General features: G+C 41.4%; 1 protein-coding gene across 1 annotated transcript; it reads right to left on the reverse strand.

Annotated features, from left to right (window-relative positions):
* Window positions 1-2,358: 2,358 nt before the first annotated feature.
* Window positions 2,359-11,878, reverse strand: GJD4 (gap junction protein delta 4). Its single transcript, XM_030264319.4, has 2 exons — window positions 6,649-11,878; window positions 2,359-4,013 (listed from the first exon to the last, which is right to left on the reverse strand). The coding sequence occupies exons 1-2, from the start codon at window positions 6,710-6,712 to the stop codon at window positions 2,824-2,826; spliced, it is 1,254 nt and encodes a 417-aa protein (XP_030120179.4). The 5' UTR covers window positions 6,713-11,878; the 3' UTR covers window positions 2,359-2,823.
* Between the last annotated feature and the right edge of the window lie 3,832 nt (window positions 11,879-15,710).

Consider the following 15,710-nt stretch of genomic DNA (forward strand, 5'->3'; position numbering starts at 1 on the left):
AAGTTCACAACAGTTCAAACTTCCTTTACACTTCTTCCCTTGCTGACAAATCAGCTGACCTTGTTGCATCTTTGTAATTAATAAATGTGACTTGGAGAAATAGAAGTAAAAGGCTCTGAGTCATTGCCCTAGGAGCAGGTTGTTGATGTCAGAGGTTTCTAGTCACTCCCCAGGGAAAATTCCATGCCAAATTTTTCTCTTTTAATATGCACTTTTTATAAACACATTAAGTGCTTTTTACACTGACTCTGAATTATGTTTCAATGGACCCAGAAGTCCCAAAATCAGCCAGGTTTGCAGAGATGCAGCACAACCCAATGGCCACAGTCTCTGCAGACAAATGAAGACATACACTAATTTCACTTTCCATTTCAAACACAAAGAGGATCTTTCCAATTTCAAATGAGACTCTTCAGTCATTAAAAAATGTCTAACCAGAGAGAAAAAACCCCAAACTGTGTCCAGCCACAATGCATTTATTATTTTTCCTACCCTATTTATATCTCACTCTGTGGGATGTATGCAATAGACTGAATCCACATTTACTCCTTGCATTCCTTCTCACATCTGAGAAGATGCAATGCATCATAAAAGATTTCATTGTTGCAACGTTTTGTCAGGGCATGTGTAATCAGCACAGACCCCATTAAAGAGGCTTTAGAGGACGAGAAGTTTAAATATTTTATGTTTTTCTGCCTATGATAAGTTTAATAATTAATGCTGCTTCTACCCTGCAAATGACAAATCACACAACAAGCACACACAATAAAAGAAACAAACAGAGCTAATGGAGAGGAAAACCTTACTTAGAAGGTAGTAGTTAAAAATGCCTGTAGCCTACCTCAGGATCCCAACGTACTTGGCTCCTTACCCCAAGAGCAGTTCTGTCTCCCTGTTAAGCCACCTAATTTTGGGGGAATGCAGAAGAGAAGGGATAATTGCTAGTCTTTACCTTATACATGTGAGAAATAATGCACAGGTGAGATGAGCCTGTCTTGAAGACTTCTGCACCCATAGGAGAGACAAGGTAGACTGTGAGAGCTGTTGTCCTTTCATGCCCTGCACGTGGGACCCAGCCCTTGAGTTATTACTGAAACTTGTTACATGGCAGCCCAAGAGCAAGACTAGACCTGTGCCTGGTCTAAACAGCATCGTAGCTACTCCAGCACCAAGCAGGATCTACAAATACCAGATCTTGACACCCTCAGAATAATTTGTTTTATAAGACACTACCACCAGCACATTTCTCTGGGTACGTGCTCCTCCACATCCACTCCCACTGATGATCTGCAGGTATGTGCAACCTTCAAACCCCACTGACTTCTAGCTAAAGGAAAATTCATCTCACGCACTGCTGTGCTGTAGTGCTGGACCACGCTTATGCAAATGCAATAGAATTAACACTGAAGGAAAGCACAAAGTGTAACTGTAATAAAATCTTCTGTGATTCACTCAGTTTAGACATGTTTTCAAATTATTAGCATTGTAAGTCTGTCAGACAAAGAGGGTGAGCACTTTGATATAGACATTGCCACCATATCCTTCTTTCAGGTAGAAAGCATTTTCCCTAACCCCAGGTCTGAGATAATCATATTGTGGGAGAAATAGGTATATCTAGAAAGTGACTCATCTTACCTTTAGACACCCGTAAAACAGGTCAGGTGACTCACTCCCACCTCCTGAAATTGAGAGCCCACTGTGACTGTTTAAGGCTGAGAAGTAACGCCTTGTAGATGTGTCAGTGGAGCCAGAGCATGGGCATTGCTGCTCAGTCCCTGTCAAGCTGCTGGAGCACTCCCTGACACCCCTCCAGCTCACACCTCCTTGTTGAGAAGTTCTCAAGCACAGGACCGTGGCCAACAGCTAATGTGGATGCAGCCACTGTTTTGGAGGTTACTGTCGTTCATAGAATGGGTTGGGTTGGAAGGGATATTAAAGATCATTTCGTTCCACCGCCCCTGCCATAGGCAGAGACACTTTCCATGAAAGCAGATTGCTCAAAGCTCCATCCAACCTGACCTTGAACACCTCCAGGGATGGGACATCCAGGACATCCACAGCTTCTCTGGGTGAACTCTTCCAACTGCCTCACCACCATCAAGAAAAAAAAAATTTCTTTGCATCTAATTTAAACCTTCAGTTTGAATTCTTCCTTGTCCTATCACTACATGCCCTTGTAGAAAGTTGCTCTCTGGCTTTCCTTTAGGCCTGTCTAGGTACTGGAAGGTGTTATAGTTGAATATATCAGGTGTGGTCACACTGCAGCTGGCATCAGTGTTAGAGAACTGTTCTGTCACTGCTAGCTGGAAGAGATATTGCCTTCAAGCAATAGGATCCAGGGGTTTTAAAAATTAACACTTTTCCACAAAACAGTGTTTTTATTTTATTCACTGTCTAATCTTCTTTTTGAATATCCTGTCTTAGAGTGAGTTTTGAGAATTTAGTATGAGGAGATAAATCAGGCTTCTGAAAGTAGAAATTGTATCTTTGCTAAGCTCAATTTTTTGCAATAAAACTAGGTTAGAGTAAATAAGTGTTCACATATACTCCTGGAAAACCAGGTCAGTCACACCAGCAACAGTCCACAGCCTTTTAAAATCATCTGCATGCATAAAAACAAAGATGTCACATTTTCTAAAGAACATGTCCCTTAATGTAATACCCTTAAAACTCATATCCAAAGTTTTTGCTTCTTCTCTAATGGAGTAGAGTGTCTCTGCAGCATAACCACAGCCAAGGGCTTCAGCTCAAACTCCCTGAAGCCTCTTCAGTGATGCAATGATCTGCCCTGTCAAGGTCACAGCGTAGCGTTCACTCTGACTTCTACACCCATTCGGACTTTTTTGACCTCAGGCAGCTAGTGCTGCTATAATTTGATTGTGCATCAGGGCTTTTTAGCTCAGTTGAAGGGTAGAACCCTAAAAGCTTGCTCTGAACAACAGAGGAAGAAACGCCAAGGGGAAACTCAACCTGAGGTCTCAAAGCCAGGGCAGTATCTTTAATGAAGTCTTGCTGAAGTCTGGGTCTCACTTGGCTGCAGGGAGTTCCTTGGTGGTCACTAGCACACAAGGACTCTTCAGTGCTCTGTTGTTTAACAGCAAGGTCTCCTGATACACAGCACTTATTGCTGCTGCTGCTGCTGAGGTTAGTGCTGGCACTTTGCTGAGGGACACCTCCAGGATGAAGAACAGCCTCTTCTTCCTCCTCAGGGAGAAGTGAGCAGGAGTCGTCACTGGTCTGACAGATATTTGCTACTGGGGCAGCCCCATTTGGAGGTGGAGAGGAGCTACTGTGCTGGACTGGGGGAAGATCTATCATGCACTCCTTGTCTGTGCAGAGGTTTGCCAGCAGCTTGTTCTTTTGGTTTCTTGCTGTCATTCTCCGGAGAGCACAGACAAGATCAGCAAGGCTGAGCAGAAAGGACAGACTGCTGACCCCCCAGATGAAAATCATCATGATGGATTTCTCAGTGGGACGGGAGATGTAACAGTCAACAGCGCTTGTGCAAGGTGAGTGGTAGCATGAATAGCGGTCAGGAACAAAAAATCCAAAAAGAAAGTATTGCACAGATGCAAAGGCAACCTCAAGTAGGGTCCTAATAAAAAGATGAATGGTATATGCCCCTGAAAAATTGAGGACACTTAGGTCGTCTGCACCACAATCTACTCTACTGACAACTGCACTTCTACAGAGCTCCTTCACGCCTTTGGGGCTTGATAAACCCTTGTTCCTCTTGCACCCATGCACCAGACAGTGCATTCTTACAATGTACATAGCTACCTTGTGCAAAACATAAATGCTGAACGCAGCATAGGGCAGCAGGATAGCCACGGTCTGAATGAGCCAGAACCTAAAGTGGGACACGGGAGAGAACAGGTCATAGCAAACGTTGGAGCACCCTGGTTGCAGGGTGTTGCAGACAAAGCGCTCCTGCTCATCTTGGTACAGGGGGTAGCCTGCCAACACCACCACTGCCATGCGCAGCAGGATTATTAACATCAGCCAGATCTTCCCTACAAGAGAAGGAAAGGTAAGAAAAAGTCAGATCCTGAGAAGGAAGGCAGGTCATGCAGTGATGTTCTTTCTATACATGAGGCATTTGAAGAAATAGTTTCCCCTCTTATTAGCTCCTTTTTTATTTCTTTCTTTTTTTTGACTGGGACTGAAAAGCTAGTGAAAATGTGTAGCTGACATATTCCATAATCTTCATCTAGACACAACAATGTAGGAGTTAAATGTACAATAAACCATGCCAACTAAACCTAATGAAAACACTGATAAAAAGAGATCAAAACTGACTAAACAATAACTCACAGTTATTCCTTGTTGGGTTCCTGCACCTAAATTTTGTCCTATTTCAATAATACAGTTCAGGTAACACAGTATGAGACTCATCTAGACAGAAAGGATTGCTCCATGACATAGTATTTGTTCTTAGTCTTGGCCGTGTTAAGTTTACTTTGGCCAACAAAATCTCTCTGTTGTGTCTAGAATGGTATTTACTAGAAAGCAATTAATTAGTTATTATTTTTATTATTAGCAAATTCATGCAAAGTGTTCTACAAACATAGATTTGTGCAAATGTGCACCCCAGACATTTCTCTCTGCTGCTTCTTTGATTGCCCCACCTTGGCCGTGATTCCCAAGCTTCATTCACCTCAGTGAGCAGCTTCTCTCCATTCAGACCAAAGTTCCTTTCTATCAAACCACTCTATGGTTCTATGAAAATCTAAAACCTTTTCCTGGGCAGGATAGGAAGGCTTAAAGATATACCATTCTGTTGTCAAAAGTTAAAAATGCATTCTGTACAAACACATATTCAACATCTGAAGTTCAGGTTAGAATTTAAATTTCTCATGTTTCCTTTTGAATCCCATCACCAATTCCCTACACAGTTTTGAAAAATAATCCCCTACAAGAAAAGAGAAAAAAAAAAACTGTAAAAACAAAAAGGGGTAGGGGGGACCAGCATTAAAGAATTGTATGATTAATGCTGTTTGAAACTATTGTTAAGACATGAATTGTTAACACAGGCAGAGAAACAGCAAGACTCAGTGACTAAAGAAGTATATTATACAGAATTAATGGCTGACAAATGTACTGAAAAGCTCAAGTCAATAGTGAATGCACATCTCACATGCACACAAGGTTTTGTGTGCAATCTGTGAAATAGCACCAAAACACACATAAAGGCTTAAAAAAGCATATCACAAAGCAGTTTTCTATATGCAACTATTTATGGGTGTTGCCTTGGAGAAAGCTATCTCCTAGTAGTTGGTGTGAATTTAAAATATTCAAATATTTCCACAACATTGTGTGATACCTATTATTGTACTGAACATCCAGTTCAAACACCCTCTAAAAACCATTTGTGGCCAGTAGACTGCTTATGGGCTAAACAGTAAAACTGCACTCTGTAGTGAAAAAATATGAAGAATATCTAAGGCTGATGAGAGATCAGAGAAAGTGCTGCTCCTGGCAAAATAATATATTATCCAACCATAAATAAATTGAGGCTTTTCCATTTTATCTTTAATCACCTGAGTTGTAGTGGTGGTTTTGCCGTGTTTCCCGCTTCCTGTTTGCTGGCAGGCTGTACTGTTACTCACTTTTGACAATGGGTCAATAGGAAACACCAGCTCTACAGAATCTGTCATCTTTAGCAAACCATGTTTCATCCTCTGGTAGCATTTTTTTCCCTGCGAGGACCTCAAAGTGTTTGAAGCTCATTAGTTAATTAGGCTCAAAATACTACATGCTATTTCACTATCAATTTTTAATTTGAACATGTACGATAGGGAGTACTGCTTAAGCAAAATCAATGACTCCTTAGGAAGTAGTTTAGCATGACATACATTTGAGAGATAACCCCTCCATGCATCCCTGTCCCTAAAGACCCAATTTTGATTTAACACACAAGAACAAGCCTTACCAGCAGCCCTGCTGGGGCTCAGCTGGATGCTCCCTGCAGTGCACAGCATAAACTACAGCAACTGCTGTAGGCAAAGATTCTTTAAAGGGCCCTTGAAAGTTTTTCTTTGGCTCACACTTTGTTCAAAGTAGCCCATGAAAGAGGAACAGAATCTTATTTAAATAATAGGGGTAAAAAATAAACAGCAAACAGTTAGCTAAGGAAAAGACAATGGCATTTGGTTTGCTTTTTTTAATGCATATGATCCTTATTTGTTTACAAAAATAAAGAATGAAAAGCAATAATTAACCACAATGGTAGTAACCACAAACTTCTTCCTTTAAGAGTGTCTTCATCTTTAACTTTTAAAATTTGTCACTAAAGCTATTGCATACATTCTACCATTCACTTTATGTGGTGTAAGTTCAGCATTACTTCTGTGTGTTTTTATCATGATCACTTCTTTCAGCTGACAGGAAGCCCTGTCATCAAGAAGACCCAAATTTGAAAACCTTGCCAGAATATTTTATGTAATATTTAAGAAAAATAAAAAAGAGAGCAGTAATCTGTTTAACAAGAAAATAAATACATCAACCTCTTCTATCAGGTATCAAGAAAACAACTTACTGTACAGATCACAGAACCATAGCCTGAAATTAAGGTTGATTATCAGTAGGGCACTTGGTGGCTTCAGGATATGAAGCAGCAAAAGAAGAGAATTCTTTTAAAGTACTTACCTACAATAGTCACATTATAGTTCAGTGTGACTATCAAAAATCCCAGTGAGTCCCAGTGCTCCATGTTTGAGCAGGCTCAAAACACTTCCAGCTCCTGATATCCTAACAGCTTTGTCATTTCCAAAGGAGATTAGACCTAGACAGGGAACAAAGGCGGTAGAAAAAGGGAAGTAAAAAAGAAGGAATTTTTGCTGAGGGTCAAGGACAGAAATCAGGAACTCAGCCAAAACAATGTGTTGATGAAGGATTATTTTGATGATTTGAATAGGACTGTTAGTTTTGCATGTTGATCTTCTTCAGGCTTTAACACATTGTCTTACAAAAGCTCTAGCTTGTCAGATCCAATTGCTCCTACCTCTGTGTGGATCCTCTTTCCAGGCAACTGCAAGTGGACAAACAACAACAGGAGGGATCTCTGCCATTGTAGACTATTCTTACCCTCCTGGGGCATACCAGCCTCCTGGCATTGCTGAGATACTTCAGTGGTGAAAGAGGGAGAGAGGAAAAAATAGCATAGACCAGGAAATAACAGAGACTTCTCTGTCTCCCCACAAGAATTGCAGATGAATAAGAGAAGGGGATAGAAAAGGATGAGCATTCCTGTATTTGAAAGTGTATTTGAAAGGCAGCTTCAGTTCAGGTCACTGGAAGCTATTCCATTGAAATTTCCCAAAACCAGTTGGTTTCTAAATCAAAACCTCCTTGACAGAACACCATGGCCCTGTCAATCACAGCCACACCAAACTCTCCTCTGTGTGCTGAGCCAGCCAGCCAGCAGGCTGAGCCTCCCTGCAGGCAAGATGAAAAACAGGAGATGCTTTAAAAAATAAAAATCCTAAGGTTGGGGCTGGTTTTCAAGATGCCACGAGTCACTCATATTTAATTTATATCAGTCCTTTTGGATGAAACTGCTTAGTATTTCACTCAAACTGCTTGGAGATCACTGGAAAGATCTTAAGGGTGATTGCCCATCATTCTCACACCCAGCAGCCCCTCTGCAGTGGTGGAGGAAGCTCCCACTTGCAGCAGAATGCTCGTGGGCTCAGCAAGATGCAACTGCACAGCACATCCTGGACATCACGCCACTATGCTGTACCTCAGGGAAAAAGCAGGGGTGAAAATAAGAATCTCAGCTTTTTGTTTCTTGCCTCACTTTTCACCCAGGTTACCTTGGGGGAAATAACCTACCACCATCTTCCATCCTCTGTTCCACCAGATTTGGGATGTTTCTCTGTCCTTTTAATCTGGGCTGTGGCAAGGACAAACATACTGTGAAAACCTAGTCAGGAAATAGTGACAATCCCTACAAAAGCAGCTGAAGAAGGAGTCTGTGTGTGATATAGCAAGGGAGAAAATTGATTTCCTGACACCTGTGGGGTGCCAACAGCCCGGGCACAGGCTGGGCACCACAGCCCTGCTGCTCCTGGGGAGAAAGGGGAGCTCAGAGGGAGCTGTATGGAGATACTCCATGACTTGGGGGCACTGCAGCTGGGCTGAACTTTATGACTGAGCACATCTTACCTGGGTACAACTAATAGTTATATAAAGTAAAAGATACCTGCATAAAGACTTTCTCCCCAGCTCTCTGCTGACAGGTTTTGCAATGCCTTGGCAGAACACACTGAGCATTCTCTCTGTAGTAAGCACCATCCTAAGGACCCTAAAAGTGGGGTTGAAAAGATGGCCCTTCAAAACCCTGTTTCCTGTGTAAAACCAGTCTGTTACCTGTGTAAAAAGATTTTTAATTGCAGTAGTAAATACAGAAGTGTTACTGGTTTCAGAATTGAATGATGTAAAATACTTGCCAAACTGCCATTTCTTCTGTTACCAAGTTTTATTTATGGTTTCTGATGATGGTTTTAGCTTCATTTACTTACACACACACATTTTCTTTTTCAACCAGAGATGTGTGTGTGTGAGAGAAGTAAGGGAAGGAAGGAAAGCTGGAGAAAGTCAATAGAGTAAAGATGCAAACAGCCAAAATATGAATTATGCTGAGGTATGAAGGTATTCCTGGTTAAATACCCTTTGTCAAAAATAAAGTCAGGAATGCCAAGATGGTGGCAGGATATGAATGCTCAGCAGCTGCATCCACACAATAGGCTATAAATTGTCTCTGTCAATATTGTTGGTTAAAATATCCTTGCTTGCCATTGCTGTGAGACCTCTACCATTTGTGGAAGAGGGATAACAGTAGGAATTTAAGCCCCCAGATTGTTGCCTGAGAAACTATACCAGGCAACAACATCTGATCCCACAGCATGGATGCACTGAGATAGGATGGCCCATTTTTTTCTAAAAGAAAGCAGGCACCCTCCAGAGTCACAGTGCAGCTTAGCTTAGGTCAGAAAGCTTGAATTACATTTTAGCTTTTTCAGCCAACTTTAGCTTTTTTTTAATTTTAGCTTTTCTAGACAGCTCATATCTCACTTGAATCCAGTGCTTCTCCTTTCTGAGGTGTGTCCTCTTCCCAAACCTCTGCCATCAGTTCACCTTGGGCTCCAGTCTGTGGTGGTTGTTGTAAAATGTTTGGTCTCCACAGAACCATAGGCTTTAGTTTCCTCACCCCTTGGCTCAGCACTATTATTTCAGGCCAGGGTCCCCATCTGAAGATTTTCCACATCATGGCTGAAGATATTCACCACACAATCCCCTCATTTATTATTTATCTTTAGCTGTTCCCTGTATTCCGTTGGCCTGTAAGGACTATAAAGAAATAGGGAGACATTACAGACATGGGTGTAGCAGCAGCAGGACCCCAGCTCTGCAGTGCCACCAGTGGGTTTGGCACCATTTCCCACATCAGATGATGGGCACAGCCCCCCCTCTCCACACACTGCAGCTCTAGAATCTCACAAACAACCCTTCCCAACTTAAAAAGCTGTCAAATCTGTGAACTTGCACTACCTTCTAGTCAAAAAGAAAGGCAGGTAGAAAAAAACAAACATGGTATTGGGTAAAGTTAAGCTTTGAAACCCAAAGACACTGGAAAGCTTTCAGAAACAAACAATGAAACATAAGACACAGCTTAATCTATTTTAAAATTCACAACTGCTGTCCACATTTATAACCCCTTATCATAGGTCTAGGGCTTGATCCTGCAAAACTCCAAGACATGACTCCATCACTGTGAGAGACCCACTGAACATTTGGAACTGCTGAAACTGCATCTCATTGCAGTGTGGACCTGTGCCACCTCCCAAGGCTTAGACCTGGGTCACTTCACAGAACAAAGACATTTCAGCTAGTCCTTGGCTCAGAATGATATCCAGAGGTAAGACAGAGTTAGTCGGAAGCAACTTCAGGATCAATTCTGTCACCTGAATGACAGATCACAATCTACATCACACACCAAAAAATCCCCCAGAAAATAAAGGCATCCCTCCGGTGTAGCAAATCCCAAACCCATCTGTCTTACCCAGTCACTTAGACTAATGGCACCAAAGTGAATTGAGAGTTACTGAGGGACACTGCACCCTACAGTGCACCTGGCAATGAGGGAATATTCCTCTACCAATGTAATTAATGTTAAGGCAAAACAGGTCAGCATAGCAGCTTCCCTAATAGACAAAGGGATCTGGCATTTTAGTCCAGGTCCTTTGGCATATCACAATTTAAGAATGAAAAACCACAGATGCATATTTTAAAGCCTAAGTTAAAATTCTACTTAGAATTTTTCTAGTTAGCAAAAATTACGTGTTAATGATGAATCTTGTAGTAAATCTAGCTCATCTGAAGGTGAATTGTGAATGAGGGAAGGGGTGGGGGGAATCTATTTGGAAGGGACGGTAAACATTAAAAGGCAATTTATCTTGGTAGCCTTATTATAAAATTTGTGAATACAGCAGAAGGGGGAGAGAAAGAAACAAGCTAGCCATGAAGGACAATAGCAAATTAGTAGGAAAAGCTGTCCAGAACAAATGCTCTTTTTAAGACATATGTGCTACGCACACATACACACACACACACATATGTAAATCTTCACAGCACTCACACAGCCAAGGAGCCAGCAGAGCATGGAAAGCCCTTTGCTTTGTGCTGCAGGCACATGCAGCACTGCACACTTTGCATTCCCTGGGAGCTGCCCAGCTGCCACTTGGGTGTTGCTGCTGCTGTTTGAAAGGAGCCTGTGCCCAGAACAGGCAGCATAGCTACCATGGAGAAGGTAAGGCAATCACAGCTCCAGCTTTTGGGTACAGATCCTACACACAATGAGGTAGGGGAGCAGTGAAAGTTTTCCATCATGAAATATTCTATGGGGAGCTTAAACAATATGTTCCTATTCCCCACTGCTCAGCCTCTAACTCATCAGTCTCCAGAAGCAGCAGAGTTGAGTGCAAGGAAAGGAAACTTCCAACAAACGCTCCTTCCTCTTCCCCATCTCTTCCTGCCTTCCACGCCAGGGAGGAGCTGCATGCACACATTTTCAAAGGTACATAAATGCCAATGCATATGCATCTAAAACAGCCCAGAAGGACACCCAGAACAGTGAAGTTCAGCTCATTTTTTAACTGCTCATATTGATTGGATTTGACCTTGCTGACTCCCACACCAGCTCTGCCCTCTTGGACGCCTAAGGCTGGTGCCTCAGAGCCTGCACGTGTTGTGATGCCTCACTGCTCCTCTACTAATTTAGTAAACCTAAAAAAAGACTGTGTTCTACTGCATGCTCTTAAGGATTTAGACCATTCTCCCACATTGTCTCAGAGTCCCTTATTCTAAACGTCTGAATATTCAGCAGTTGTATTTCTAAAGGGAACCTGCTTTTAAGAGGATGACAAATGGAAAAAGCAGCTCTTCCTCAGACTTTGGTTCAGAAACTTCACAGCTACTCAACCAAGAATTTTGAACACTTCAAGGAAGGAAAATTAAGGAAAATTAAGTAATGGAAAATATATTCTCATTCAGGAGCTCAGGGCTAATTTCTGCAAAAGTATTTAATTTACTAAGTAGTAAAAGTTCAAAATGAGTCCACTGGATTTTCAAAAGCACATTATTAGTACCTGCTTAAATCCCACTGAAACTGGTAGCTACATGAGCACATGACATTATTACTGAAATTTGCTCTGCTGTAACATAAAAAAAAAATCTTGTACAAGAGAGATTCCAGCTCTTTTAAAAAAATTGCACTTAACATTTGTTAACACTGAGTTTTACAGTTACCTTTCTTTACAGTACCAAATACAGAACTGAAGGTTTGGAATGTTTAAGGAGCCTGTATTTTATGATGAAGCAGGTGATTTCATGTTTTATTAGTGCCCAAAATCTGTGCTAAGGAGTTCTTCCCTGAAGCAGGTCCACACCTAGCAATGGTCAGGCAGGCAAAAAGTATGGTGAGCTGATACCATGGAAATAATTTAAATAAGAAAAAGGCATTAGGTAATTGGAAAAGAGATTTTGTTATAAACAGTAGATGGCAAGAAAATCTTTGGGTCACTGTATTTTAAATTTAATACTTTGTTTCCAAGTGTGAATATTTCTAGAGCTATGGAGGGTAAATATCCCTGTTTGCAACATGCATAACAAAAGAGGTTACTGTGCTGGTTCTGGATTTCAGTAAATAAATCTGTCATCTTAGATTTAACATACAGGCAGCCAGTGTGGATTTAAAATAAGAGTTCTTTACACCTTCTTGCATTTCATGGCTGACCATTTTAAGAAACAAACCCTTTACTGTTGTTTCTGAACACTGACACTGCTTTTTCTTTCACCATGGACAGATGCACTGTAACTATGTGGTCACTAAATCAGGCACAGGGGAAAATGCTAAATGAAAGGAGGAAGCTGAAAAGAGAAAAGGGATTTCCCCCCCTCTAATTCATATACAGCTTAAACTTCAGGAACCACTGCAGGCAGTCCCAATTGTGGATTTCTTCTAACGTGAAGAAATGTCATTTTCAAGTCAAATTCATTCCTATGTAGAAGTCAAAAAGTACACTGTATTAAGTCTCATCTTTGTGTTGAAAATATGGCTTTAAATAAATAAAATCTCTATCCTGTGCATAATAAAACCCTTATCCAGAAGAGTACTTCTGTCTAAAAAGAATGTGTACATCTATCGTACTGCTTCAAAATGAGAAATTTTGATCTTCAGCCATGTTTAATGAACAATGAAGGGAAAAATCTAATACTCCTCATAGTTTCTACTCACAGCTTAATAGACAAAAGAATTATTAGATTTCTTGCATCAGTATCAGAATGCACAACTTATGTACATCTGGCCATTTCAAGGACAATATGAAACTCAGTTTTTGCACCTCATCTTTATGAGATGCACATCACCTTACGGTTTTATGAGGTTTGTTTTGACCTTAAACTGTGACCTGCTAATAGTCTATATGTTTAAGTCTAGTGTGGCCTTGTAAAAAGTAATTTAAACAAAATTTAGATAGGTCAACCTCCACAACATTAGGAAAAATTACCCCAAATTTTTATTTCAGGATTTGAATTTGCCCTCAGCCCCAAACATTTGCTTTACAATACAGTCCTACCATACCAGGTGCCTACAGTTTCCATGGTTTCTGCTTTGTTTTCTTTGAGGAGCCATTTTTAGTAATCATTTCTAATGAACTCAACACATACTGGGCAGTACACAAGGAATTCCCTCATTAAACTGCAATAGTATTTACATTCTATGTATTCTACCAACCAGGATTTTTTGCTTTAAAGAGAAAAGCATCATAAAATTCAGCTTGATGGCTCAGTCCTTAGTAAAATTAATAGGAGTTCAATACTCCACTGTTATTCATTCCTTTGAAAATTTTTACCACAGCATCAAAAGGGTAACAAGGACCCTGAAGGATTTATTCCAATATTTTAGAGAGCAAAGGAAAACAGACAGGAGTGATCAAGAGTGGATTTCCCCACAGGACCCATCCCCAAGGCAGGCTGGGAACACACAGCACTGCTCCCTACCTTGGAGCAGCTCCCAGCGCTGTCCAGAGGCAAAGAAATCTCACATGATGGATAAATGCACTGGCAAACACCCTACTGGGGTCAAAGCAGAGAGCAGTAGGATTTTGTTAGGAAGGTAAAACACAGCATAAATTGGGAAGTGTCGCAGCATAAGCCACAGCAGAGGTCCCAGTCAGGATGGCCACGATACACAGAGTGTCACTATACAACTTCAGACAGCACCAACCCAAACACAGCAACACCTCGCCACAGAAAAGGCTTCAGGTGCCTGCCCATACAGAGCAACGCCTCATCACTTCAGAAACCTTCAAACATCCACCCTTCTTGTTCTTTAGCCCAACCTTTTATCCCCTCATGTTCATGCATGGCACCTGTGTGCCCTCTGTTCCCTTTGGTGGCTGCTCAGTGCCCCTGGACACCCCATGGGGGATGAGGCTGAGCCACAGCCCCACTCCCAATCACCACAAACTGTGTAACTGGAGGGGAAAACACCAGTTTAGGTCCTGTGTGTTTTTAAATTATAGTGTGACACTATTTTCCATGAAGGAGCAGGGATTACTGATTATGCCCCGTTTACTTACCCATCCCTTGCATGGCAATTCAGCCTCTCAATTTACTGTGCCCAGCACAAACACAGAATAAACCACCTCCCATTTCTACACTTGCCTTTTTCCAAAGGTGGTTCCCCCTCAGAACTGAGAAATATCTCCAGCCAACCATCTTTGCCTCAGCAAAACCTTTCAGACCACCTGGGCAAAGCGATTTTGTCACTCCAAGATATCAAATAGCTTCCACTGAAAATTCTTTCAGTACCAGTAACAAAATTTTATTACTACAGCAAGGCACAAACACGGCACAAAAAGACAAAGCAGGGCCATTAGCTCAATCTTTCTGCCTCCTCTGCATTATGACAGATACTTTGCCATTTCAATCTATTCTACAAAATTGCTACCAATTACTGTGTTCCTGACACTGTTAAAAATTGTATTATTTCTTTTAACTGGTGTAGTGGGCTGAGTGCTGGCAAACCCAGGACAACTGCCCACAGATATTTATGGATATATTCCCTTGTGACCTGTATTGTGCCTCCTAACTGCTGTTACTATTTCAGTTTCTCCTCTTTTTTCCCCTCCACATTTTTTGCATTTTGCTGCTTTCTCTTTTGACTGCCTTCACTTCCCTTCCTGGGGAACAAAATATAAATTTGGGCCATCCAAAAACTCTTAGGCAACACCTCAAAGAGCAGTTGTTTAAGTACATTAACCCACACAATTTGCCAATGATGTTTTCATTTCTGGGGAATCAATCCAATAAATCACCAAACAGATTAATGGTATATATCTGCATTCCTGAATAAACTGTATTATTTTATGTACATGACAAAGAAGTTATGTTGTATTTATGTATATATAAGATGATTGACCTTTCTTTCAATGGCCACAGTCATTTATATGCAAAAATAAAGACTTTAAAAGGTCTTACATCTTTGAAATTTAGCATGAGTGCTTCAGGACATGCTTAAAATGCATTCCCCCACAGTAATGTGGTTTCTCACATAGAAAGAATCAGAAGGACAAAGTTTTTCACTTTAATGTTACAGCTACTCATGTATGGAGTAATTCTCCTATTAGAGGTTTGTGACAGAATCCCCCAGACCCCTGCTTCTGATCTGCAGGAATTCCTGTCCCAGATTGTGATGCTCCGATAGGCAAAAGCAATTTTCAATTCAAGTAATGTGGTCCCCTACCATTCCTTCCTGCCTTCAGCAATTATATGATTCATCCCTCAGGTTTAGAGGTTTCAACTCTTCTAACGTTGATAAAGTAACCCACAGTCCCTCAGGTGAGCCTGGTGTTTCAGCTGAGCTCTGCCTCTGCTCTCAGGGCAGCTGTTGTTACACGAGTACAAACAATTCCATCTTGCCTGGCCACTGATTTAATGCACAAACCTCACTAAATACTGCTAAGAATGTGCAGATAAACCAAAAAACCAGGTCAGGCTGGAAGGGACCCTGAGCAACCTGGGCTAGTGGAAGGTGTCCCTGCCCGTGGCAGGGGCTGGAGTGAGGCATCTTTGAGGTTCCCTTCTGACCATTCTGTGGTGGCTACCAAATATCTGTGTAATCCAACACTAAGAGAGGCATTGCT

Source organism: Taeniopygia guttata, chromosome 2, assembly GCF_048771995.1.
Source record: "Taeniopygia guttata chromosome 2, bTaeGut7.mat, whole genome shotgun sequence".
In the NCBI taxonomy this organism is placed as follows: domain Eukaryota; kingdom Metazoa; phylum Chordata; class Aves; order Passeriformes; family Estrildidae; genus Taeniopygia; species Taeniopygia guttata.